We start from the raw sequence: 17,516 nt of genomic DNA on the forward strand, positions 1-17,516 counted from the left end.
CAGTTCGTTGGAACATTGCTCAGTGCCTCAGAGCAACCCAGTTTCAGGTTAATGCAAGTCTTACCTAGTACTCAGCCTACTCATGGGGCCGTTGGGTTTACTTCCAGCTTTTGCCAGATGATATGTGCAGAAACAGGTCTCTTGCCCCTCTAGTTCACAGAGGCTGTGCTTGGTTTGGAAGACATCAGCTAGTTACAGAGAGTTTCACTCCAAGGGCTGGTGCACTGCTGCCTGTTTATTATCAAACATCTTTTCCCAAAATGCCCAGTGGTTGTCCAGGGGTCAGTGTTGCTGTAAGGCGAGCAAGGAAGCTGCAGAACAAACTGGGTCGATTCAAGAGCCCAGAGCAGAGCTGGCATTTTCATGGGATGCATTTGTCACAGGAGGTCCCGCGGACTTTCTGTGCCTTCAGGGTGTTGTGATTTAATTGAGCGACCTTCCTCCCTTCTTAATTGCTGCTCCTTTTCTGTTTCAGAGCTTTGGCCAGTGGAGATGGCAGGCACCTCAGTCCAAGCTGGATGTGGCAGCCAAGCTGTGAGGAAGCAGGCAGGTGTGCGAGGAGAGCGGTGAGGGCACAGGCAGTGTGCAAGGCATGCATGGGAAGGGTGGTCTGACAGGCAGACCGGGGCCCGGCAGAGGGCATGGCAGCACTGCGCAGAGCCTGCAGCTGAGAAATGCTGCTGTGATTGCTTTCCCTTCCTCCCAGTGCTCACAGTTTAGCCAAATCCTGCAGTAGAGAGCTGGAGGGGGCGCAGGGAGTTTGTTTGCATTCCTCAGGGTTTTTGTCAGCTTAGTCCTGCAGAGCCAGGTCTCATCTGTAATACTCCTGCTGCTTTTGTGTGCTGTCAGATTTGCCGGTAGAAGGCAAGGGCTCAGAGGCCACGAGACAATGTAGTGTGAACTAGGAATTGAGGGAAGGAGGAAGGATGGCCTGCCCCCCTTCCCTGCCCCCAGCAGACATAAGGCTCACACGGCTGTCCTGCCCCCCTTGCAGGTACTGGATAGGGAGCAACGATGGCACCCAGGTTTCTTGCCTGCTTTGGGACCCCACCATGTGTAGGTGTGAGGTCCTGTCACATGGGAACATGAGCAGGGAGCTGGGTCCATCTTAGGGCTGCAAGATTCCTCCAGCAGGCATGGTTATCCCTGCTGCCATTTCCTCCTCCCATTGCAGAAAAACATGGGAAATCTCAGGAATTCTGTTTGCTATTTTAAGCAAGTTTCTCTGTCCCTCCTGATATCACTGCTTCCTTGTTCTCACCAGAATATTACAAGGATAATAATTTTAATCCTTCATGAAATGTTGGCATTAAAGGCTTTGAGATGCTGGAAAAGTGTCTGTCCATTACAATGGGGTTAGTGTGACTGTGAGACTCATCCAGCTTCCAAATAAACCTGCATGCATTTGTGCCACATATAGCTGAAACTGCCCTGAGCCCTGGAGTGCAGTCCCTGTCCTCACCAGGACCAGGAAGGCTGTTATTCTGTGTGTTTGATTGAAGCACGTGCCCTCTTGCAAAGTTTAATACGAGGAAAATGTAATAATAGTCATACTGCAGGGGGTTATATATCGTAACGCATCCAGTGTCTTTACAGGTCAGTTTTACAACAGTTGCATTTCTCAATCCCTGTAATTTAATCTGATGGTTAGCTTCATGACTTAATTCTTTACTATGTCTCTGAGCTTCTTCCTCAGAACGCTGATGTGTAGTGACTCAAAATGATGGTATTTGGTGCACGTTCATCCAGAATCCTGTTACTGGGCATTGAAGTAGACAGGGGTTGCTCGTGTCCCATCTCTGATACTGGTAGTGAATGCAGCGATTCCAGAATTTGGGGTCACTGATGGTGTGTAACCCAAAGTCCCTGCCTTTATATATGTGTCACTGTGGAAACAATGTAATTCACTGATCTGGATGCTAAAGAGCGATGAGTACTTTTAGGTATATAAAGAATAACACACGTAATCAGTGATTAAAATCTCTTTATTTCACATGTGTTGGGGATGTCCGGGTGGCACAGCACCTCACACCCCTGGTCTAAAGCCAACAGGGCTCCACTGAGCTCAACAGCCACAATCTACGTCGTCGCTGTCCTTTGGCTCTGGGCCTTGTGCCCTACAAAAACAACCTGGATAAAACCCCAGCTATCCAGCTGCCGGTGCCCATGCTTTCACTTCACTTTGTGCAAATATTGGTTCCAGAGCACAAAGAGGAGGGGCTTGGCACGTGGCCTTGCAGCGCAGCGCTCCCAAACCAGCAGTACGAGTCTCAGCAACATGAGCTTGGCAGCGCTTTCACATTGCTCAGTCGCTAATCTTCCAAATTCTTTGCCTTGGGTATAATCCCACAAAATATGATTCAATTTGTCAACATAGCTACCTTATGACTAGTGTGTGTTTAGCTGGTCAGCCCATTTTGTACATTCCCTATCAAGTGGAATAGTGTGCGACAGCAGAAGCGGTTGGAAAAATATTTTTCACCCCAGATAGCTCAGAGGCTGAAACTTGCTTGCTGTTTTCCACTGCCCCAGCTTGCAAGATTACACTGTACAATATAGTGCCTGTAGTTAAGGTGCATTTATAAGACTGTTTCACATTGACTGCATTTTTCATTCCCTGTAATTTACATAGCTGAAGGTTAACTTCACAGCTTAATTCTGTATTATCCCTTCTAGTTTCCTGCTTGGGACAGGAATAAATCTAAGCCCATTTCTGTTTAGCAGAGTGTGTTTATAGTTCATTGTAGCAAGCTGGGCGTATTTCACCAAGTGTCCCCATCTCCAGCATGGCTAGCTGGGCAATCAGTCTCATGTGCATGTGGACACCGTGTGTGGCAGCATGTTGCTGGGGCAGAGGTGGCTTTCCTTTGAGGACCTCATAGTTCGGCCCTGTGTCTGCCCCTGGAAGAGACAATTTGGCAGGCAGGAACAGTCTCGTGTCTTGTACCCAAGTGTCAAACTGGGCAGAGTACAAAGAAGCCATTCCTGAATAACGAATGCTTTTAAAGCACCTATTTCTGTTCCTCAGGATATAGAGTTGTGGGACATGGACTCAACTCCTAGCTCGGGTAAGCAGGGCAAGTGAATTCAGGCCTGTCTTTCAGGCTGCCCACTAACACCTCCCAGACATTCCTTCTTCCCTGTGGGCTCCGTGTCCCTTTATCACTCAGCTCGGAAGGGACAGCACTGTCCCCACAGCCTCATGGACCAAGAAAGACTGGGCACAAGGGCTTGTGTTGCCTTGCCTAGCTGTGTGCCAGTAAGGTGTCTGGCCCAATTCCAATCTTGGCAAAGCAGCTCCTCGGAAGGGCAAGGCTCGTGCTGCAGGCGCCATGCTCCTGGCCAAGGCCAGAGAGCCAGAACTCAGGCAGCAGCCCCTGGGCCACGCGTTGGAAAGCTATCGATGTGCCATCCTCTGTGCCTGCTCTGAATGCAGCCAGTGGTGGAGTGGCCTTAGGACCTTCTCTGCCCATCCATCCCAATTTGCCTTCAGGGAAGAGTGTCTAAGGGTAGGGCAAGGCAAGGCAAGGCAAAAAGTGCCCAGAGCATCCCAGTCACCTCTCCCTTTAGGAAGTCTCATCACCCTTAATATCCCCACCACCACCACTTGCACTCGCCACATCCCCAGTGAGGATGCAGGCCCTTGGGAGCATTGGCACCAAGATGGCCAGGCAGCGTGATGATCCTGAGGAAGAGGCTCTGCGGGGCTTCTGTCAACCCAACACCACCTTCTGAGCAGTGTGAGTCCTGGCTGTCGGGCTGCAAGGAGTTGATTTTGTTTACTGTTCCTAATAAGCCAGGTCTCGTTATCATGGGGTGAGCTGGATGTGTCATATTGTGACGGTCAGGGGCAAACAAAAATACTGCGGCGCGGATCTGCGCTGAGAATATCTGTGAAAACAAGGCTGGTGATGATGACTCACATCTCTGCAATGCCACGTTAGATTTGCTAAAGGCAGCTGGCTCGTGGTGTAGCACGGGAAAGGCTCCGCCCCAGCCGTGCTGTGGTGGCCTGGCCTCAGCTGGCAGCAAGAATTTACAGAACCAAAAATCACAGTTGAGCTCAGGAAGATGTGCAGGGGTGATCAAATCTACACCAGGAGCCATTTGTGGAAAGAGCAGATTTTATGGTAATTTTTCATGCCTGTAGGCACAGAACTCAGTCCTGCGCTGCGCAGAGCCTGCAGTGAGTTGAAGCATGTGCTGCACTGTGTGGATGTGAATTACCAAGCTTCCACTCACTGTCAGGAGAGAACCCTGCTAGGAAAACCATCAAGAAGCACCGTTAAAACCAAGCAAGGAGAGGGGTGCAGACACATTGAAGCCAGTCACGGTTACTGGGGCAAAACCCATTCTGTGAGGATGGTTTGTATTCAAACAGTGCATCAGCACCGAAAGGTCTCCTGAACTCCTTGGCTGGTGATGAACAGAGGCAGGAAAGACAGGAGACAACGAATATAAGAGTTCAGATGATACACTGAGATGCAAGCTCTTGATAATTCACCCAGATCTTGGAGAGCATCCTTGCTGTGGCTGCAGGAGGGGAGCTGTGGCCAGCTGTGGGGACAGGTGGCCCTGCTTGTGCCTATGGGTGGGTTGTGATTTGGGCTAAGCACAGAGGGCAGTTCATATCTGCTTTGTGCATGGAGGGTGCCTCGTTCACTGGGTAAATGAGCATTTTTCTCTAGGATGTTCTCAAGCACGTGCTTGTCTTTAACCCTCCCTTTCAGCAGATGACTTATTTCCTTATCAGCCCCCTCCACAGCTCTTCCAGAAGCTTCCAGGATATTTCCAGCTCATGAAGATCTCTGACCCTTTTTACTTCACTGTTCTTCAGTGCTTCTTCCTCTTCTTCACTCAGAGAGATGCAGAGCCCATCAGGAAGTGCAGGCTATTGCCCAACATGTCATCAGGACGAAGGGCATCATTGTGAATATGCTGCACAAATCTTTCGACGGGGAATTACAAAAGAGAAAGGGGAAGCACGTAATTCAGGCTGATTTTTTTTCCTGTAAGCAAACTTAACAACATCAGGAGCTCTTTACCTTCTGCATTTCTTATGTTTCTTTGCAAACCCAAACCCATGCATGCAAAAATGTTGCTGTTGTTCACTTCATCATGTGGCAGCACTTGGGAACCAGTTGACAGTGAGGCTGGGCAAGCAACCCAGGAGACAGATTGTCCTGTGGAAGCCACTGGTGAGACCAAATTCTGCTGTCATCCAACCTGGACAGTGTTTGAGGAATGTGTCCTTAAGCTGAGATCACCTCCCCGGGACTTTGGAGGAGGTAATATGTGTTGACCTGGAGCAACAACTGCTGAACTCCAGCTTGTGGTCCGGGCAGGCAGAGCCTGAGCAGCATCCACCTCTGTTCCATCGGCTGGGACCAGGTGTTGCACTGGTTCAGTAACCCTTGCTTGGATTGCGAAGGAGAGAAGCTGAAAGTTTCCAAAGGCAAACTCCTGCTGCAAGGCTCTGGTGCCCCCATGGAGCTGGGTAGTGGGGTCAGCCCTGACTTCATTGTAGCAAGGGCTGCCCCCCTCCCTGCCCCTCCACAGGGGCTTCTCCCATGCAATTCAGGTTGTTCCACGCAGAGCTTAGGGGCTGCCTGCTAAATCACACCATTAAATCCCCGAGTCCGGGTTTGAGTGTTTCCATGTGCCTGGAGTGTCTTAATCTGGGCTGCTTGGGGAATTTTTATCCCGCGGATCCTTCGGTATGCCTGGAATGTTTGCTTTTCCTACTGCGTGCGTGTGTTTGAGGCACTCCTGTAAAAATAAGAACTTCCTGGCCGCCTTGTAAATCTTCCTTTGACCAGCACAGTCGCCTTGGGTGATTAATAAAGGGGCGAGCTGGACCCAGCACCCGCGGGGAGCTCAACAAAGGGACCTCGAGGCTGGCCTCCCTCCAGAGCCCGCCCAAGGGACGCGCATGGTGACACCATTTTTCGGTAAGAGCCTGGGAGAGGAAGAACGAAACGGAAATTCCAGCGAGCTAAGGAAATGCACCAGTGGGCCAGGGCTTGGGAGGCGTTTTCTATTGTATCATCGAGCAGCTAAAACATACAGCTCTGCTGGAAGGTTGTTCTGCCAGCATTGGGACTCTCACTGAGCTGGTTGTAGGATTGCTCAGAACTCGAGGGGCTGAGTTTCTTCTGGGGCCTGGTCTGCTTGAGGTCGACTGGAGTTGAGCTCAGTATTGCTCGCACTATTTTTCTTCTTATTTCCCCTCTTCTCTTCATGGATCCTCTTCTGCCCACCCTTCTCCCAGCAGCCAGTCACAGGGCTTCCCTTCCAGTGCTGTTATGGAATATATGGAGAGAAAAAGCATTTCTGGAGCCTACCTTCAGCACCTACTCATATCCCGTGCACTGCCTCTAGGCTCAAGTATCACTGTGTTTCTCCTGCAGGTTTCTCACTGTTGCATCTCTCCTTGTTAGCCCCAGGCTTATAGGAGCTCCTGTTCCCCTCCCTGCTTTGCTGTGTTTCCTCCAGACATTTGCTGGACCAGAGGAAACTGTATGGAGGCAGATGCTCTTCACCTTCCCCTCTGCACGCCTGCCCAGATGTTGCTCTCACAACCATCAGCACACACCACAGGAGGTCAAAGATTTGTGACAAGGGCATCAAGGGACATTTCACACTCTTTGTGCCCAGTGAGGTTTGCCTGGAGGTGTGTCTCAGTAATGAGCCTGCTGGCAACCCACTGCTTTTGAGCAGTGACAGCCTGGTGTCACCCTCCCTGTCAAGGTGAAGAGTTCCTGCTGCGTTTGGGACCCTGCAGTGAAGAACAAGCCCTGCCTAATGCTCACCCCCACATTTCTTATTTCACCAAGCCAGTGCACGGGTTGGAGATGGCTGTTTGAGTCTCCTTCAAGTGTTGCTATCAGGCATCAGAGTCAACATCCCTTTTCTTTCCCTGCTATTTGCCCCTCGGCCAGCCCTGATCTTCCACACCGATTAGTTCTCACTTAAACATCCAAGAGCATAACACCAAGAGGATTTTGCCATGGCAGGTTATCCCCATGGCAGGGAAGATGCAAAGCTTCCTTAGCAGTCTGGATGTGTGCAGTGACTTGGATCACAGAAGAGGAATAAGGAGGAGCAACCCCCACTCCTTTTGCAGGTGGCAGCTGCAGATTGGGGTTCTTGCACAGAACTGCCTGTGAGGAGGTGTTCTGCCTCGTGACCATCCTGTGGTTGAGAGGTAACAGAGGGACCACACCATCCCAGGGATGCTCTGATACTGCGAGTGGCTTTTATTTAGGAGTTGTGTTGGCTTCTCACAATTTTCTCCTAGGCAAAAGGATCATTTTAAACTTTCAGAGAACCGTAACCAAAGAACATTTGGGGTTTTCTGGTTCCCCAGAATAAAACAATTTCCCCCCTCCCACTTCTCCCCAAAAGGCTCAGCCTTTTCAGTCCTCTCCCACCCCCAGCAGTCCATAAAAAGGCTGTGAAGCCAACCTTCCCACAGGAGGTGTCCCATAGCCCACAGGGCTGCAAATGTGACAGGAGTTGCTCTTGTGTCACCCCACAGCCCTCCTCTGTCCTGCAACCTCCTCCCCGCCAGCCCTCCTGCGGGCAGGAAATCACACCCAGAGATCTGCATTTCTCAGGAAAGAGCGAAAATGCCACAAAGGTGAGAATGTGGCCAAATTATTGCTGGCAGGAGCAGAAAAGGACAAGTTAACATCCAGGAGTGAAAATTAGTCATTTCAAGAATGGGGGGGGGGGGAGGGGGTGCTGGGGGATGGGGTTAAAATGCAGAGAAGAGAAGGACACCAGCCCATTTCTGACATAATGCCGTCAGAAATCTGCCCTTCACACTTTGTCTGTGATGTTGGGACAGAAGATGCCTATTTGTGCTTCAGTGTGGTAGGAGCTGTGCCTTGGGGGATGGCTGCTCATGGGGACCAGCCCAACAACCCACTGCCACCATCACCAGCCCTGGTCCTGCATCGCTCCAGTTGAGCCCCCACTGAGATGCAGAGGTAGAAGGATTTTGGGAAGATGATGGCCGAGAAGGAAGAATGGATGACGGGGCAGCAGTGATGGGTGTCACTGCCAAGGCTGCAGCACCCATCCCGCACCCCAGCAGGACATGGCATCACCCTGCATGTCCCTGGACATGGTGCCAGTCAAGGTGACATGGGCTGGACACATCCCCAGGGACATTCTTGAGGTCTCACTGTTGGGCTGTTCGCAGAGCTGTGGGGTTGGCAGCCCCAGTGGTTCATGCCACATGGATCCTAGCATGAGTAAACAGTGCGGGAATGGGGAACAGGTGCTTGCGTGGCGACTTGAGCCCTGTTTTTAATTCTTGCTTTGAAGCAGGGATTTGTGAGAGGGACAGGAGGAGGCTTTTGGCATCCTGGGGCTCGGTAGACACGGCACCAGGCTGCCCATGTGCTGTCAGCATCCCTCCACAAGCATCTTGCTGGCCACAAACCTCTCCATCACACGCATCCTCCCCAGCTTCGGGGCTCGGGAGTGGCAGTTGGGAGCCACGAAGAAAGCCAAGGTGATCTCATCCCACAAGTATTTTCTTGGCTCATTCAGCCCGCTCCAACGCCTCACCGATAAGGCTGGACGATGAGGTCAGCAGCAGGGTTTGGCATCGCCGAGCTGTGTGTCACCGAGGAGCCCGGAGCTCCAACACCTGCACTTAGCCCTGCGTTTTGGGGTTGGGGCTGCAGGGAGCTGCTTCTCCCCACGGTGAAACCACTTCTGTATCTTCTGCTCCATAAGCCTGTTTGTTCATCCTTCCTCTAAAAATTCCACCGGTTCTGCTGGCCCATTCCTAAAAGTAGAGATACCAGCACATCTGATATCTAATCTCACAGCTAAGAGGATCTGAAGCTCTGGGGCGGCAATCGGCAATCGCAAGCATCCCAAGCATCTTGCCTTCGAGCAAGGACATGGCACACCACTGTGCATCTCCATCTCCAACAGCAGCCCTGCATCCCTTCCCTGCAAAACTGCCAAGTCTGGCCTTTGGGGGCTGCTTCGACCTTTCCACGTGCTTCATCCTCTGATGAGAGGCAGAGGGTCTGCATGGGTCTGTGGATGGGGAAGGTCTGTGTGAAGTAACCAGCAGCTGGTTAGGCTCCTCCAGGGGAACGTGGAAAGGTGGAAGCTTCCCGTATTTGCCGTGTTAGAAAGAAAAAGAGGAGCAGAGGGCTTTTCCTCTTCAGATCACTTTCCAAAGCACTGTTATCAGCCCAGGAGGGGTTTCCTGCTGCCAAAAATAGAGCGGTGTTGAGATAGGAAGGGAAGCGGGATGACGCAGGCATAGATAAAGCTGCTGCATGAGCCAGGGGGGCAGCTGGGTGCCCCCATCCCACTGAGAGACCCCTGGTGGGGTTTGGGATCTCACCCACACCTGCACACCCAGGGCTCTTGTTTCTCGGCCCCGTTATCAATGAGCAGCCGGGTGCTGAACGTAAGCCCAGTGCCTCCATCGCTGGGGCTGGCAGGGGAAGCTGGCCGGTTTGCAGCTCTGCAGCGTGCATCTGTGCCTCTCTGAAGGATGCTGCAGGCCTGCAGCAGGGTTTGGCCGAGCAGACAGCATTCCCCACATCCTGTCCCCTTCCTTCCCCCAGACAAAGCCCCTCAAGGATGGCAAAAGGAAGAGCCCGACGGCCCGCTCCGGGCTTTGTTCGGCCTTTGGAAGGTGCCAAATTCCCTCTCTCAAGAATGAGAGCTTAATGTCCCGTATCTAATTAGTAATTTTCCCTGCACCTGCCCCTCCGCCGCCCCTCGGGCCATCTGCCGTCTCGGGGCCCCGCGGTCGGACGTGCCTGGCGCTGGGCGCTGGGGGTCCCGCGGCTCCTCCGCGGCGGCCGCACGACGGGGAAGCGGCTCTGCTGCCCGGGGCTCCGACCCGCCGCACCCCACAAAAGGAAGGCGCAAAGCACGCGTGCAGCCCGCACGAGGGGTGGGGGCCGGGGAGGGGGGGGTGGTGCGATGGGGAAGGGGAGCAGCGCTGGCAGAGGGCAGAGCAGATGGGGCCGCGGCTTTTTGTAGGGCCGAGAGACAATGGCGCGTCTCTCGGGGCCGGGATCAGGCACGAAGATTTATGCGGGCGGGCAGCTGGCGGGCAGAGCCTCGCGGCCCCCCCGGGCGGCAGCTGCGGCCCCAACCCCTCCGCCAGCCCCCAGCCCGGCGCTGACACCGACCGTCCCGGCCCGAAATGGCGGCGGGGCTGCCGCTGCTCCCCCTGGCGGCGGAGAAAGGACGGGGAGGAGGAGGAGGAGGAGGCGGCGGGGCGGGGCGGGTCCGGCCCCGCATTCCGGGCATAGCAGCGCCCGAGCCCGGCCCCCGCTACCGGCGGGGCCCGCAGTCGGCAGCGGCCTCGTTCCCCGGGCGGCAGCACGGCCGCGCCGCTCCGCCATGCCCCGGTAAGTGCCGCCCTCCCCCTGGTCCCGTCCCACCGGAGCCGCACAGCCGCGGGGTGAGCCGCGCTTCTCCGACCCCCCTCCCGCTGACGTCCCCGTGTCCCCCCCGCAGGTGCCCGCGTCGCTCGTAGAGCCCCCGGACGGACGGACGGACGGAACGCGGCGGAGATGAGGACGGCGGAGGATTCGAGCGGGACGGTCCTGCACCGCCTGATCCAGGAGCAGCTGCGCTACGGGAACCTGACGGAGAACCGCACGCTGCTGGCCATCCAGCAACAGGCACTGCGCGGCGGCACGGCCGGCAGCCCCCGCTCGTCGCTGGAGAGCCTGACCCAGGAGGAGAGCCAGATGGTGCCGCAGTCTGCCCGGCAGGAGCCGCAGGGCCAGGAGCACCACGCCGACCACCTGTATTCCGAGCACGGCGGTTACCGGCCGGCCCAGCCCCAGCACAAGGGCGAGGAGCTGCCCAGCTACGAGGAGGCCAAGGCGCACTCTCAGTACTACGCGGGGCAGCGGGGCGGGCAGCAGCACGGCGGCACCCGGCGCCCCGACGACGCCCTCAAGGACCTGAAGCACGGCCACGTGCGGTCGCTGAGCGAGCGGCTGATGCAGATGTCGCTGGAAAGGAACGGGGCCAAAGCGCACGGCCCCATCAGCTCGTCCCACAGCTACCCGCAGCTCTCCCGGCAATACACCCTGCGAGGGCAGCGCCCCGAGGGGACGGAGCCGCGCGGGCCTCCACCGGAGTACCCCTACATCCTCCCCGGCCAGGAGACGGCCGTCGCTTACCTGTCTCGGCCCTGCTCCCGGGACGGGGCCGGCTTCCAGCACCCCGAAGTCAGGTAACCCGCAGCTCCTCGCCGCTGTTTGGGTGCGGGTTGGTCCCGGTTTGCCCCAGCTGGTTCAGAATTTCCAACCGACAGCCAAAACTCCAGTGCTCTGGGAGGGATCCGGGGTTAATTCAGGAGCTGGAGGCAGGTCAGGAAATGGCTACATTCGGAATAGGCATGGGCTGGCGCGGAAAGAAAAATGTGCTGCTTGAAGTGGAAAAAGCTGCCCGGCAGTCCCCAGCTGATGGTGCCCCCGGCCCCGTGCCTTCCAGCAGTGTGGATGGGAGTGTTGAGCAGTGCTCCTTCCTTCCAGCCGATCGATACCTCCAGCAAAGCCTGGCTCTGCTTTGAGATGTGTGGGTGTGGAGAGCTGGGCATCTCCTGGTGCTCAGGGAAGTGTGGTGTTCTGGCATGGAATCGCTATGGGCAGGAGCTCCAAGCTGACTTACCAGGGCAGGGAGTGATAGCATCTCTGGCAGGAAATGCTCTCCTTCCAGGGAACAAAGAGGGGAAGGGGAGCTGTGAGGAAGATGCATTTGTTCTTCCTCACTCCTGGATCACCCCACAGGAATGCGGGCTCCAGCAGGGCGGCTGCATGGCTCAGGATGGCTGAGGCAGCCATGGGATGTCGAGGAACTCTGGGTGATAGAATGAGGATGTATTAACAGTGTGGTGGCAAGGCTTCGAGCCAGGAGCCCTGCCAGGAACGCTCTCTTTGCCCAGAAAAAAATGAGAAGTAGTGCTGCAGGCTTCCAACACTCATCCTTTGCTGAGGTTTTTCCTGACTGCATCACCCAGCAGCAGGGTGGGACCGAGCCCCCCTGACCTAGCAGTCAAGTCCTGATGTTCTCAGGTGCTTAAATCCTGGATGGGGAGGTGCTCAAGCTGCAGACAGCACCATCAGATAGGGTTTCCTTCGTATTCTGTGAGCTCATGGGTGAGTGCCAAAGCCAACCCTTCCCAGCTGTGCAGGGCAGGTTGGGTGCCGGCAGAGCCTCTCTTATCCTTTTGAGAACGGCCAGGGGGCACCCAGCACCTCTTTTGTCCATAGAGCACCCCCGGGTGCTGCAGGAGCTCTGCGTATCCGCACTGGTCAATTGGAGGATGAGAACATGGGAGCTTGAGGTGGTCGATGCTGAGCATCTCTCTTTCCCCCACAGCAGGCTGATGCCAGCGCCCGTCCCCGCAGCGTTCCTGCCCCCACCGAGCACGCTGGGCTCGCTCAGCCCTGCTGGTGTGGAGGCCCTGGTGAGTGCACAGGCGGCCTCAGCTGGCAGCCGGCTGGCCCAGGTGGATGCGGTGCTGCGGGAGAATGAGAGGCTGCTGCTGGACAATGAGAGGCTGCGGCGGGAGCTGGAGAGCTGCACGGAGAAAGCCAGCCGAATCCAGAAGGTGAGCTGGCCTCTGCTCCCTGTCAGCATGCTGGAGGTGCAGGACCCCAGCCCCACTGTTTATCTGGGATGTGGGCAATGAGCGCAGATGCTCGGCTCGCTTCTGCTCCTACGCAGTGCCTCACCCACCGGCATCCATCCTCTGGGGAGGAGGGAATGGCTCTGACCTCCTGCCCTGCCGTGTCACAGGCAGCAGATTTGGGCTGAGAGCAGGTACACCCAGGAATGGCCTCATCTGCACAGCGTGGCTTTGTCCCTTGTTTTTGGGAGAGCTCGTGCATTTGCTTCCATGCCGCCTGGGGCAGGATCAAGCAGCTGCTGTAAAAATTCACCCCCTTTCGTGGTTTAATCTCTGCCCCCTCCCTCCACCGGCTGCCCCCCACAGCAAGCAGCTGTGCTTCGGTGGCAGCGCAGCTCCTTGGCCAAGTGTGGAAGCGAGGGGAAAAAGAGCCCATTTTGAGCTTCCAGTAGCACTCAGGCTGTCTCCACCCGGCCCAGGAGCGTGCCCGGCCACCACAGAAAGCCCTTTGTGCAGCTTTGCACAAGGGCAGGGCTGTTCCCTGCCGGACAGACGGACACTGGGAGGCACGGGGAGAAGCTGGGCCAGCCCCGGGGGGAGCGCACTCAGCCAAATCCACGCTGAGGCAAGAGAACTCCCTCTGCACCCACAAGGCTGAAAGCAAAACAAAAGGGGGTTTTGCCCCAAAACCTGTGTTACAGTGGGGGTTTCTCCTTCTGAGGCTCCTCTGTGGGTTTGCTGAGCCCTGTCGGCAGTGCAGGACGGGTCCTGAGCCTGGGCAATGTTTCGCCAGCATCTGCCTTTCTTTTCCTCATTCCACAAATATCTCACCCCCGCCCGTCACTTCCTCCTCCCCAGCTGGAAACGGAGATCCAGCGCATCTCAGAGGATTACGAAAACCTCATGAAGGCGTCCTCCAAGCGGGAAGCACTGGAGAAAGCCATGAGGACCAAGAGGGATGGGGAGATGCGGCGGCTGCAGGACTTCAACCGAGACCTGAAAGGTGAAGAGCGGCTGCGGCCCACAGGTCCATTGGGTTGACCCAGTGGCTCCTGTGCCCCAGTTCCCAATTCCAGACCTTTCCTCTCCCTTCTTCTTGGAGGCCCTCTCTGGCCATCAGCCTTTCCCCAATATGCTTCTTCTTAGCAGTTTTATTAGTCTGAGTGTTTCCACAGTTGGGAGGGGGTAGGTGGTTGGGATTCTGTTCCATCTGTCCAAAACAGTCTTTTAAATCTAATTTTTTTTTGTTTAATTTTTATTTTTACACCAGAACGCTTGGAATCGGCCAACAAGCAGCTGGCCAGCAAGACTCAGGAGAACCAAGAGAGCAACCAGGGCACGGTGGCAAAGCTCCTGGCGCAGAGTAAGTCCCCAGGGGCTCTGCTTTGCCTGATTTGACACAGCAGGGACTCAGAGCAGAAGCCTTTATGCTGGAGGAAGAGGTGGGGTGGGGGGGTGGGAGTTTTTTGCCCTTCCCCTGGGAGTGCTGTGCTGCTCAGGGCGCTGGATGCGAGCCATTAATCCCGGCCGGCCGGCGGGGTGACCTGCATTCTCCACATTCCTGCAGCCGTGCGCCGGCTCTTCCAGCACAAAGTCCGCACTCCCTCCCCCTGCTTGCCCAGCCCTTCCCGTGCTTCTCTTCTCTGCAAGCTGGAATTTCTTATCTGGGGGGCAAAAATGCAGCAAAATCCATATTTCTATTTCTCCTAAATGTTATTGCATCAGAGAGCTGGTGTTGGTGTTGTGGGGGAGGAATTGTGTCACCTTCCTTGGTGTAACCTAGGACAGATTTTCTCATCGCAGGCCAAATTTTTGGCTGGAATTTGCCAAAAGGAGGCTTTTTGATGCAGCAAGTGTCCATGCTGGTGTCTCGGTCCATCAGGGCATGTCTGTGTTCTGAAATGTGTGCTGTAGGGTTGCCACCTGACCCCGGCACACGAGGTGTGCTGAGTGAGGGCTGCTGACACCACTCAGCCGAATGGAGACCCGTGGGCACAGCCTCTTTTGGGAGGCCTCTGTAGGCCTTCTCATCCTCCAGCATCGCGTCTCCAAGACTTAGCCGGGTTTTCTTTTGCAGGCTATGAGCACCAGCAGGAGAAGGAGAAGCTGGAGCGGGAAGCCTCCCTGCTGCGCAGCGCCAACGAGGACCAGCGCCGGCGGGCAGAGCTGCTGGAACAGGCGCTGGGCAGCGCCCAGGCACGGGCAGCCAAGGCGGAGGCCGAGCTGCGGAAGAAGCGTGCGTACGTGGAGAAGGTGGAGAGGCTGCAGGCAGCCCTGGGTCAGCTGCAGGCTGCCTGCGAGAAGAGGGAGCAGCTCGAGCTGCGGCTGCGCACCCGCCTGGAGCAGGAGCTGAAGATGCTGCGGGCTCAGCAGGTGAGGGCGTCCCGGGCACTGTGAGGTGGGAGGTGCTGGCGATCTGCGTCCCAGCGTCTCCTCACCTTCTCTCTGGGTCTTTTCTTGACTGTTGCAGAGGCAAGTGGGAACCGCAGGTGGTGGAGGGACGCCCGAGCTGAGCGCCCACAGGCTGTCGGAGCAGCTGAGGGAGAAGGAGGAGAAGATCTTGGCCCTGGAGGCTGACATGACCAAGTGGGAGCAGAAGTACCTGGAGGAGTGCACCATGCGGCAGTTCGCCATGGATGCTGCTGCCACTGCCGCCGCCCAGCGGGACACCACCCTCATCAGCCACTCACCACGGCACTCACCCAACAGCAGCTTCAACGAGGACCTCCTGCTGGCCAACCACAAGCACCAGGAGATGGAGAACAGGTACCCCACCTTCCCAGTGAGCTGCTTGTTGGGCGCTGCGAGCTGCGTGCATCCTCAATGGGCCAAGTGACCCCCGTGAGGTTTTTACCCAAGGCTTTGGCTCCGTCGCGAGGTTCCTCCTTCCCATCTCAGCTTCTCCCTCTTCATCTCTCCAGGTTAAAAGCCCTTCATGCCCAAATCCTGGAGAAAGATGCCGTCATCAAAGTCCTGCAGCAGCGCTCACGGAGGGACCCCAGCAAAGCCCTGCAAGGCTCCCTGCGGCCGGCCAAGTCTGTACCATCTGTCTTCGCTGCCTCTGCTGCAGAAGGCTCATCCCGTGGCAGCACAGGTAAACGGGGATCCCAGCCCTCTTTGCCTCCAGCAGGGAGCGGCATAAAATTTCCCCTTGCCACTTTAGAGGTGGCTCTCAGTAACTGGGGAATTTGGGTGGGATTTCTCCCATGCTGACAAATTCCTAATGCTGTTCCTCCAGCAGGCAAAACTACTGCAGATGAGGCAACAGCGGTGCCCGCCACTGTGCCCCTGCCCTCCCATGCCAAGCATGGCAGCAAGGATGGCAGCACACAGACAGATGGGATGGCACAGAGCCGGGGTGAGGGTGCAGAGTGCCCAGCCAGCTCAACAGGTGAGTCCTGAGGTCCCCATGGATGCTCCAAGGGTTGTGGGGGACACAAGGAACAGGGCTGGGCTTCGTGTTGCAACTGTAAATCTGGGCACTGAAGCAGTCCAGCTCCAGGAGGACAATCGTACTGCCTTCTCCAGATCTCACATTCTCACTTTGTTTCTCTGCAGAGAGCTCAACCGTCCCCAGAGCCCCAGACCTGTCTGACATGGTGGAGATCTTGATTTAAGGCTCTACTGGCCTCTTGGCTTCAACTTTCCAGCTCCCAGGCCAGGGAAACCCACTGTCATGACGATGGAACTGGCCAAAGAGGAGCGGTGACAGCGCGGTCCTCCACGTCCCATCTCTGCCACCGTCCCCACTGTGTGCCCTACGCACGGCCCCAGGGGCACTGGAGTGCCTGGGCCCTGGTCACCCAGAAGATGCGACTCCCTGTAAATACACCCCTGTTTTGTAGGACAGGAGCAAACGTATTTATCACTTCAGGCTCCTTCTCCTCCTCTCCTGGGCTTTCTTCCCATCTCTCCCTCATCAGCTCCTTCCCATCTCCAATCCCCATCTCAGGAGCTGCTGGGAGAGCCCTGGGCGCATCCCGTGCTTCTTCACAAAGGGAGAGAATGGGGAACGATGAAACGAAAAAGGAAAAATGAATAATAGAAAGAAAGAAGTCTGAGGATAAACCTGCAGGAGGTGAGATGCTCAGAGTGGAGCAACGTGTCCCATGGCTGGTGGGACGTGCGGCCCTGTGCCCCTCTACTGGCAGCTGGCTTCTGCCCGTAGCCAACACCGACTGCTCGGCCCTCAGAACTCAGACACTTCCCAGCCCTGCCCTTCATACATCTCTATTTTATTTTATTTTTTCTTTCTCCTTCAAATGTGTGCATTTGCTGGACAACTGCATTTTTTATTTTCTCTCTCAGACACGTAAAAAATGCGTTCTGTTCTCATGCATTGTTTACAAAGTAGAAAACAAAACAAAAAAAAAGAGGAAAAAAATCCCCACAAGTTAATATATTTTATATTAATATTGTTATTTCTTTTTAAGTATTTTTTTTTTTTTTTTTTTTGTGCTGTGAACTTTTTTATTTTCCTGCCAAAGACGATGAGTTCTTGTTTGTGCATTTTAAGTTATCTGAAGTATTTAAACATAAACCTGGCTGTTTCGTTATGCCGCCCTATACTGAGATTGCTGTAGCATTCCACTTGGTATAACAATATTTTAATAAAAAAATCAATTAAAAATACCCCACCTTTTAGCACACAGTGCTCGGGGCTGAGCGTGCAGGGGCTCCCGTGGCTGTGGGGCAGGTCTCTATTGCTGCAGGGGTGGATTGGAGAGACCCAAAGCAATGGGAAGGCTTGAGCTGCAATCCTGCTTTGCTTGTGGGCCGGCTCTCCGCACTGCAGCCTTCACTGGGACTCCTGCAGCCTCCCAGGGCTGTACCTGTGCTGCCTCCCCTCTCCTGCTCCCCACAGCTGTGCAGTGGC

At 55.5% G+C, this 17,516-nt stretch overlaps 1 protein-coding gene across 1 annotated transcript; it reads left to right on the forward strand.

The window, feature by feature from the left end:
- Positions 1-10,568: 10,568 nt before the first annotated feature.
- AMOTL2 (angiomotin like 2) lies at positions 10,569-16,257 on the forward strand (the record flags this gene model as incomplete). The annotated part of the gene is made up of 9 exons (XM_079539866.1): positions 10,569-11,242; positions 12,391-12,622; positions 13,499-13,643; positions 13,911-14,003; positions 14,718-15,013; positions 15,111-15,406; positions 15,562-15,734; positions 15,879-16,031; positions 16,199-16,257. The coding sequence occupies 9 exons, from the start codon at positions 10,569-10,571 to the stop codon at positions 16,255-16,257; spliced, it is 2,121 nt and encodes a 706-aa protein (XP_079395992.1).
- Between the last annotated feature and the right edge of the window lie 1,259 nt (positions 16,258-17,516).

Source organism: Tetrao urogallus (genome assembly GCF_951394365.1).
Source record: "Tetrao urogallus genome assembly, chromosome: 9".
Taxonomy (NCBI): Eukaryota; Metazoa; Chordata; class Aves; order Galliformes; family Phasianidae; genus Tetrao; species Tetrao urogallus.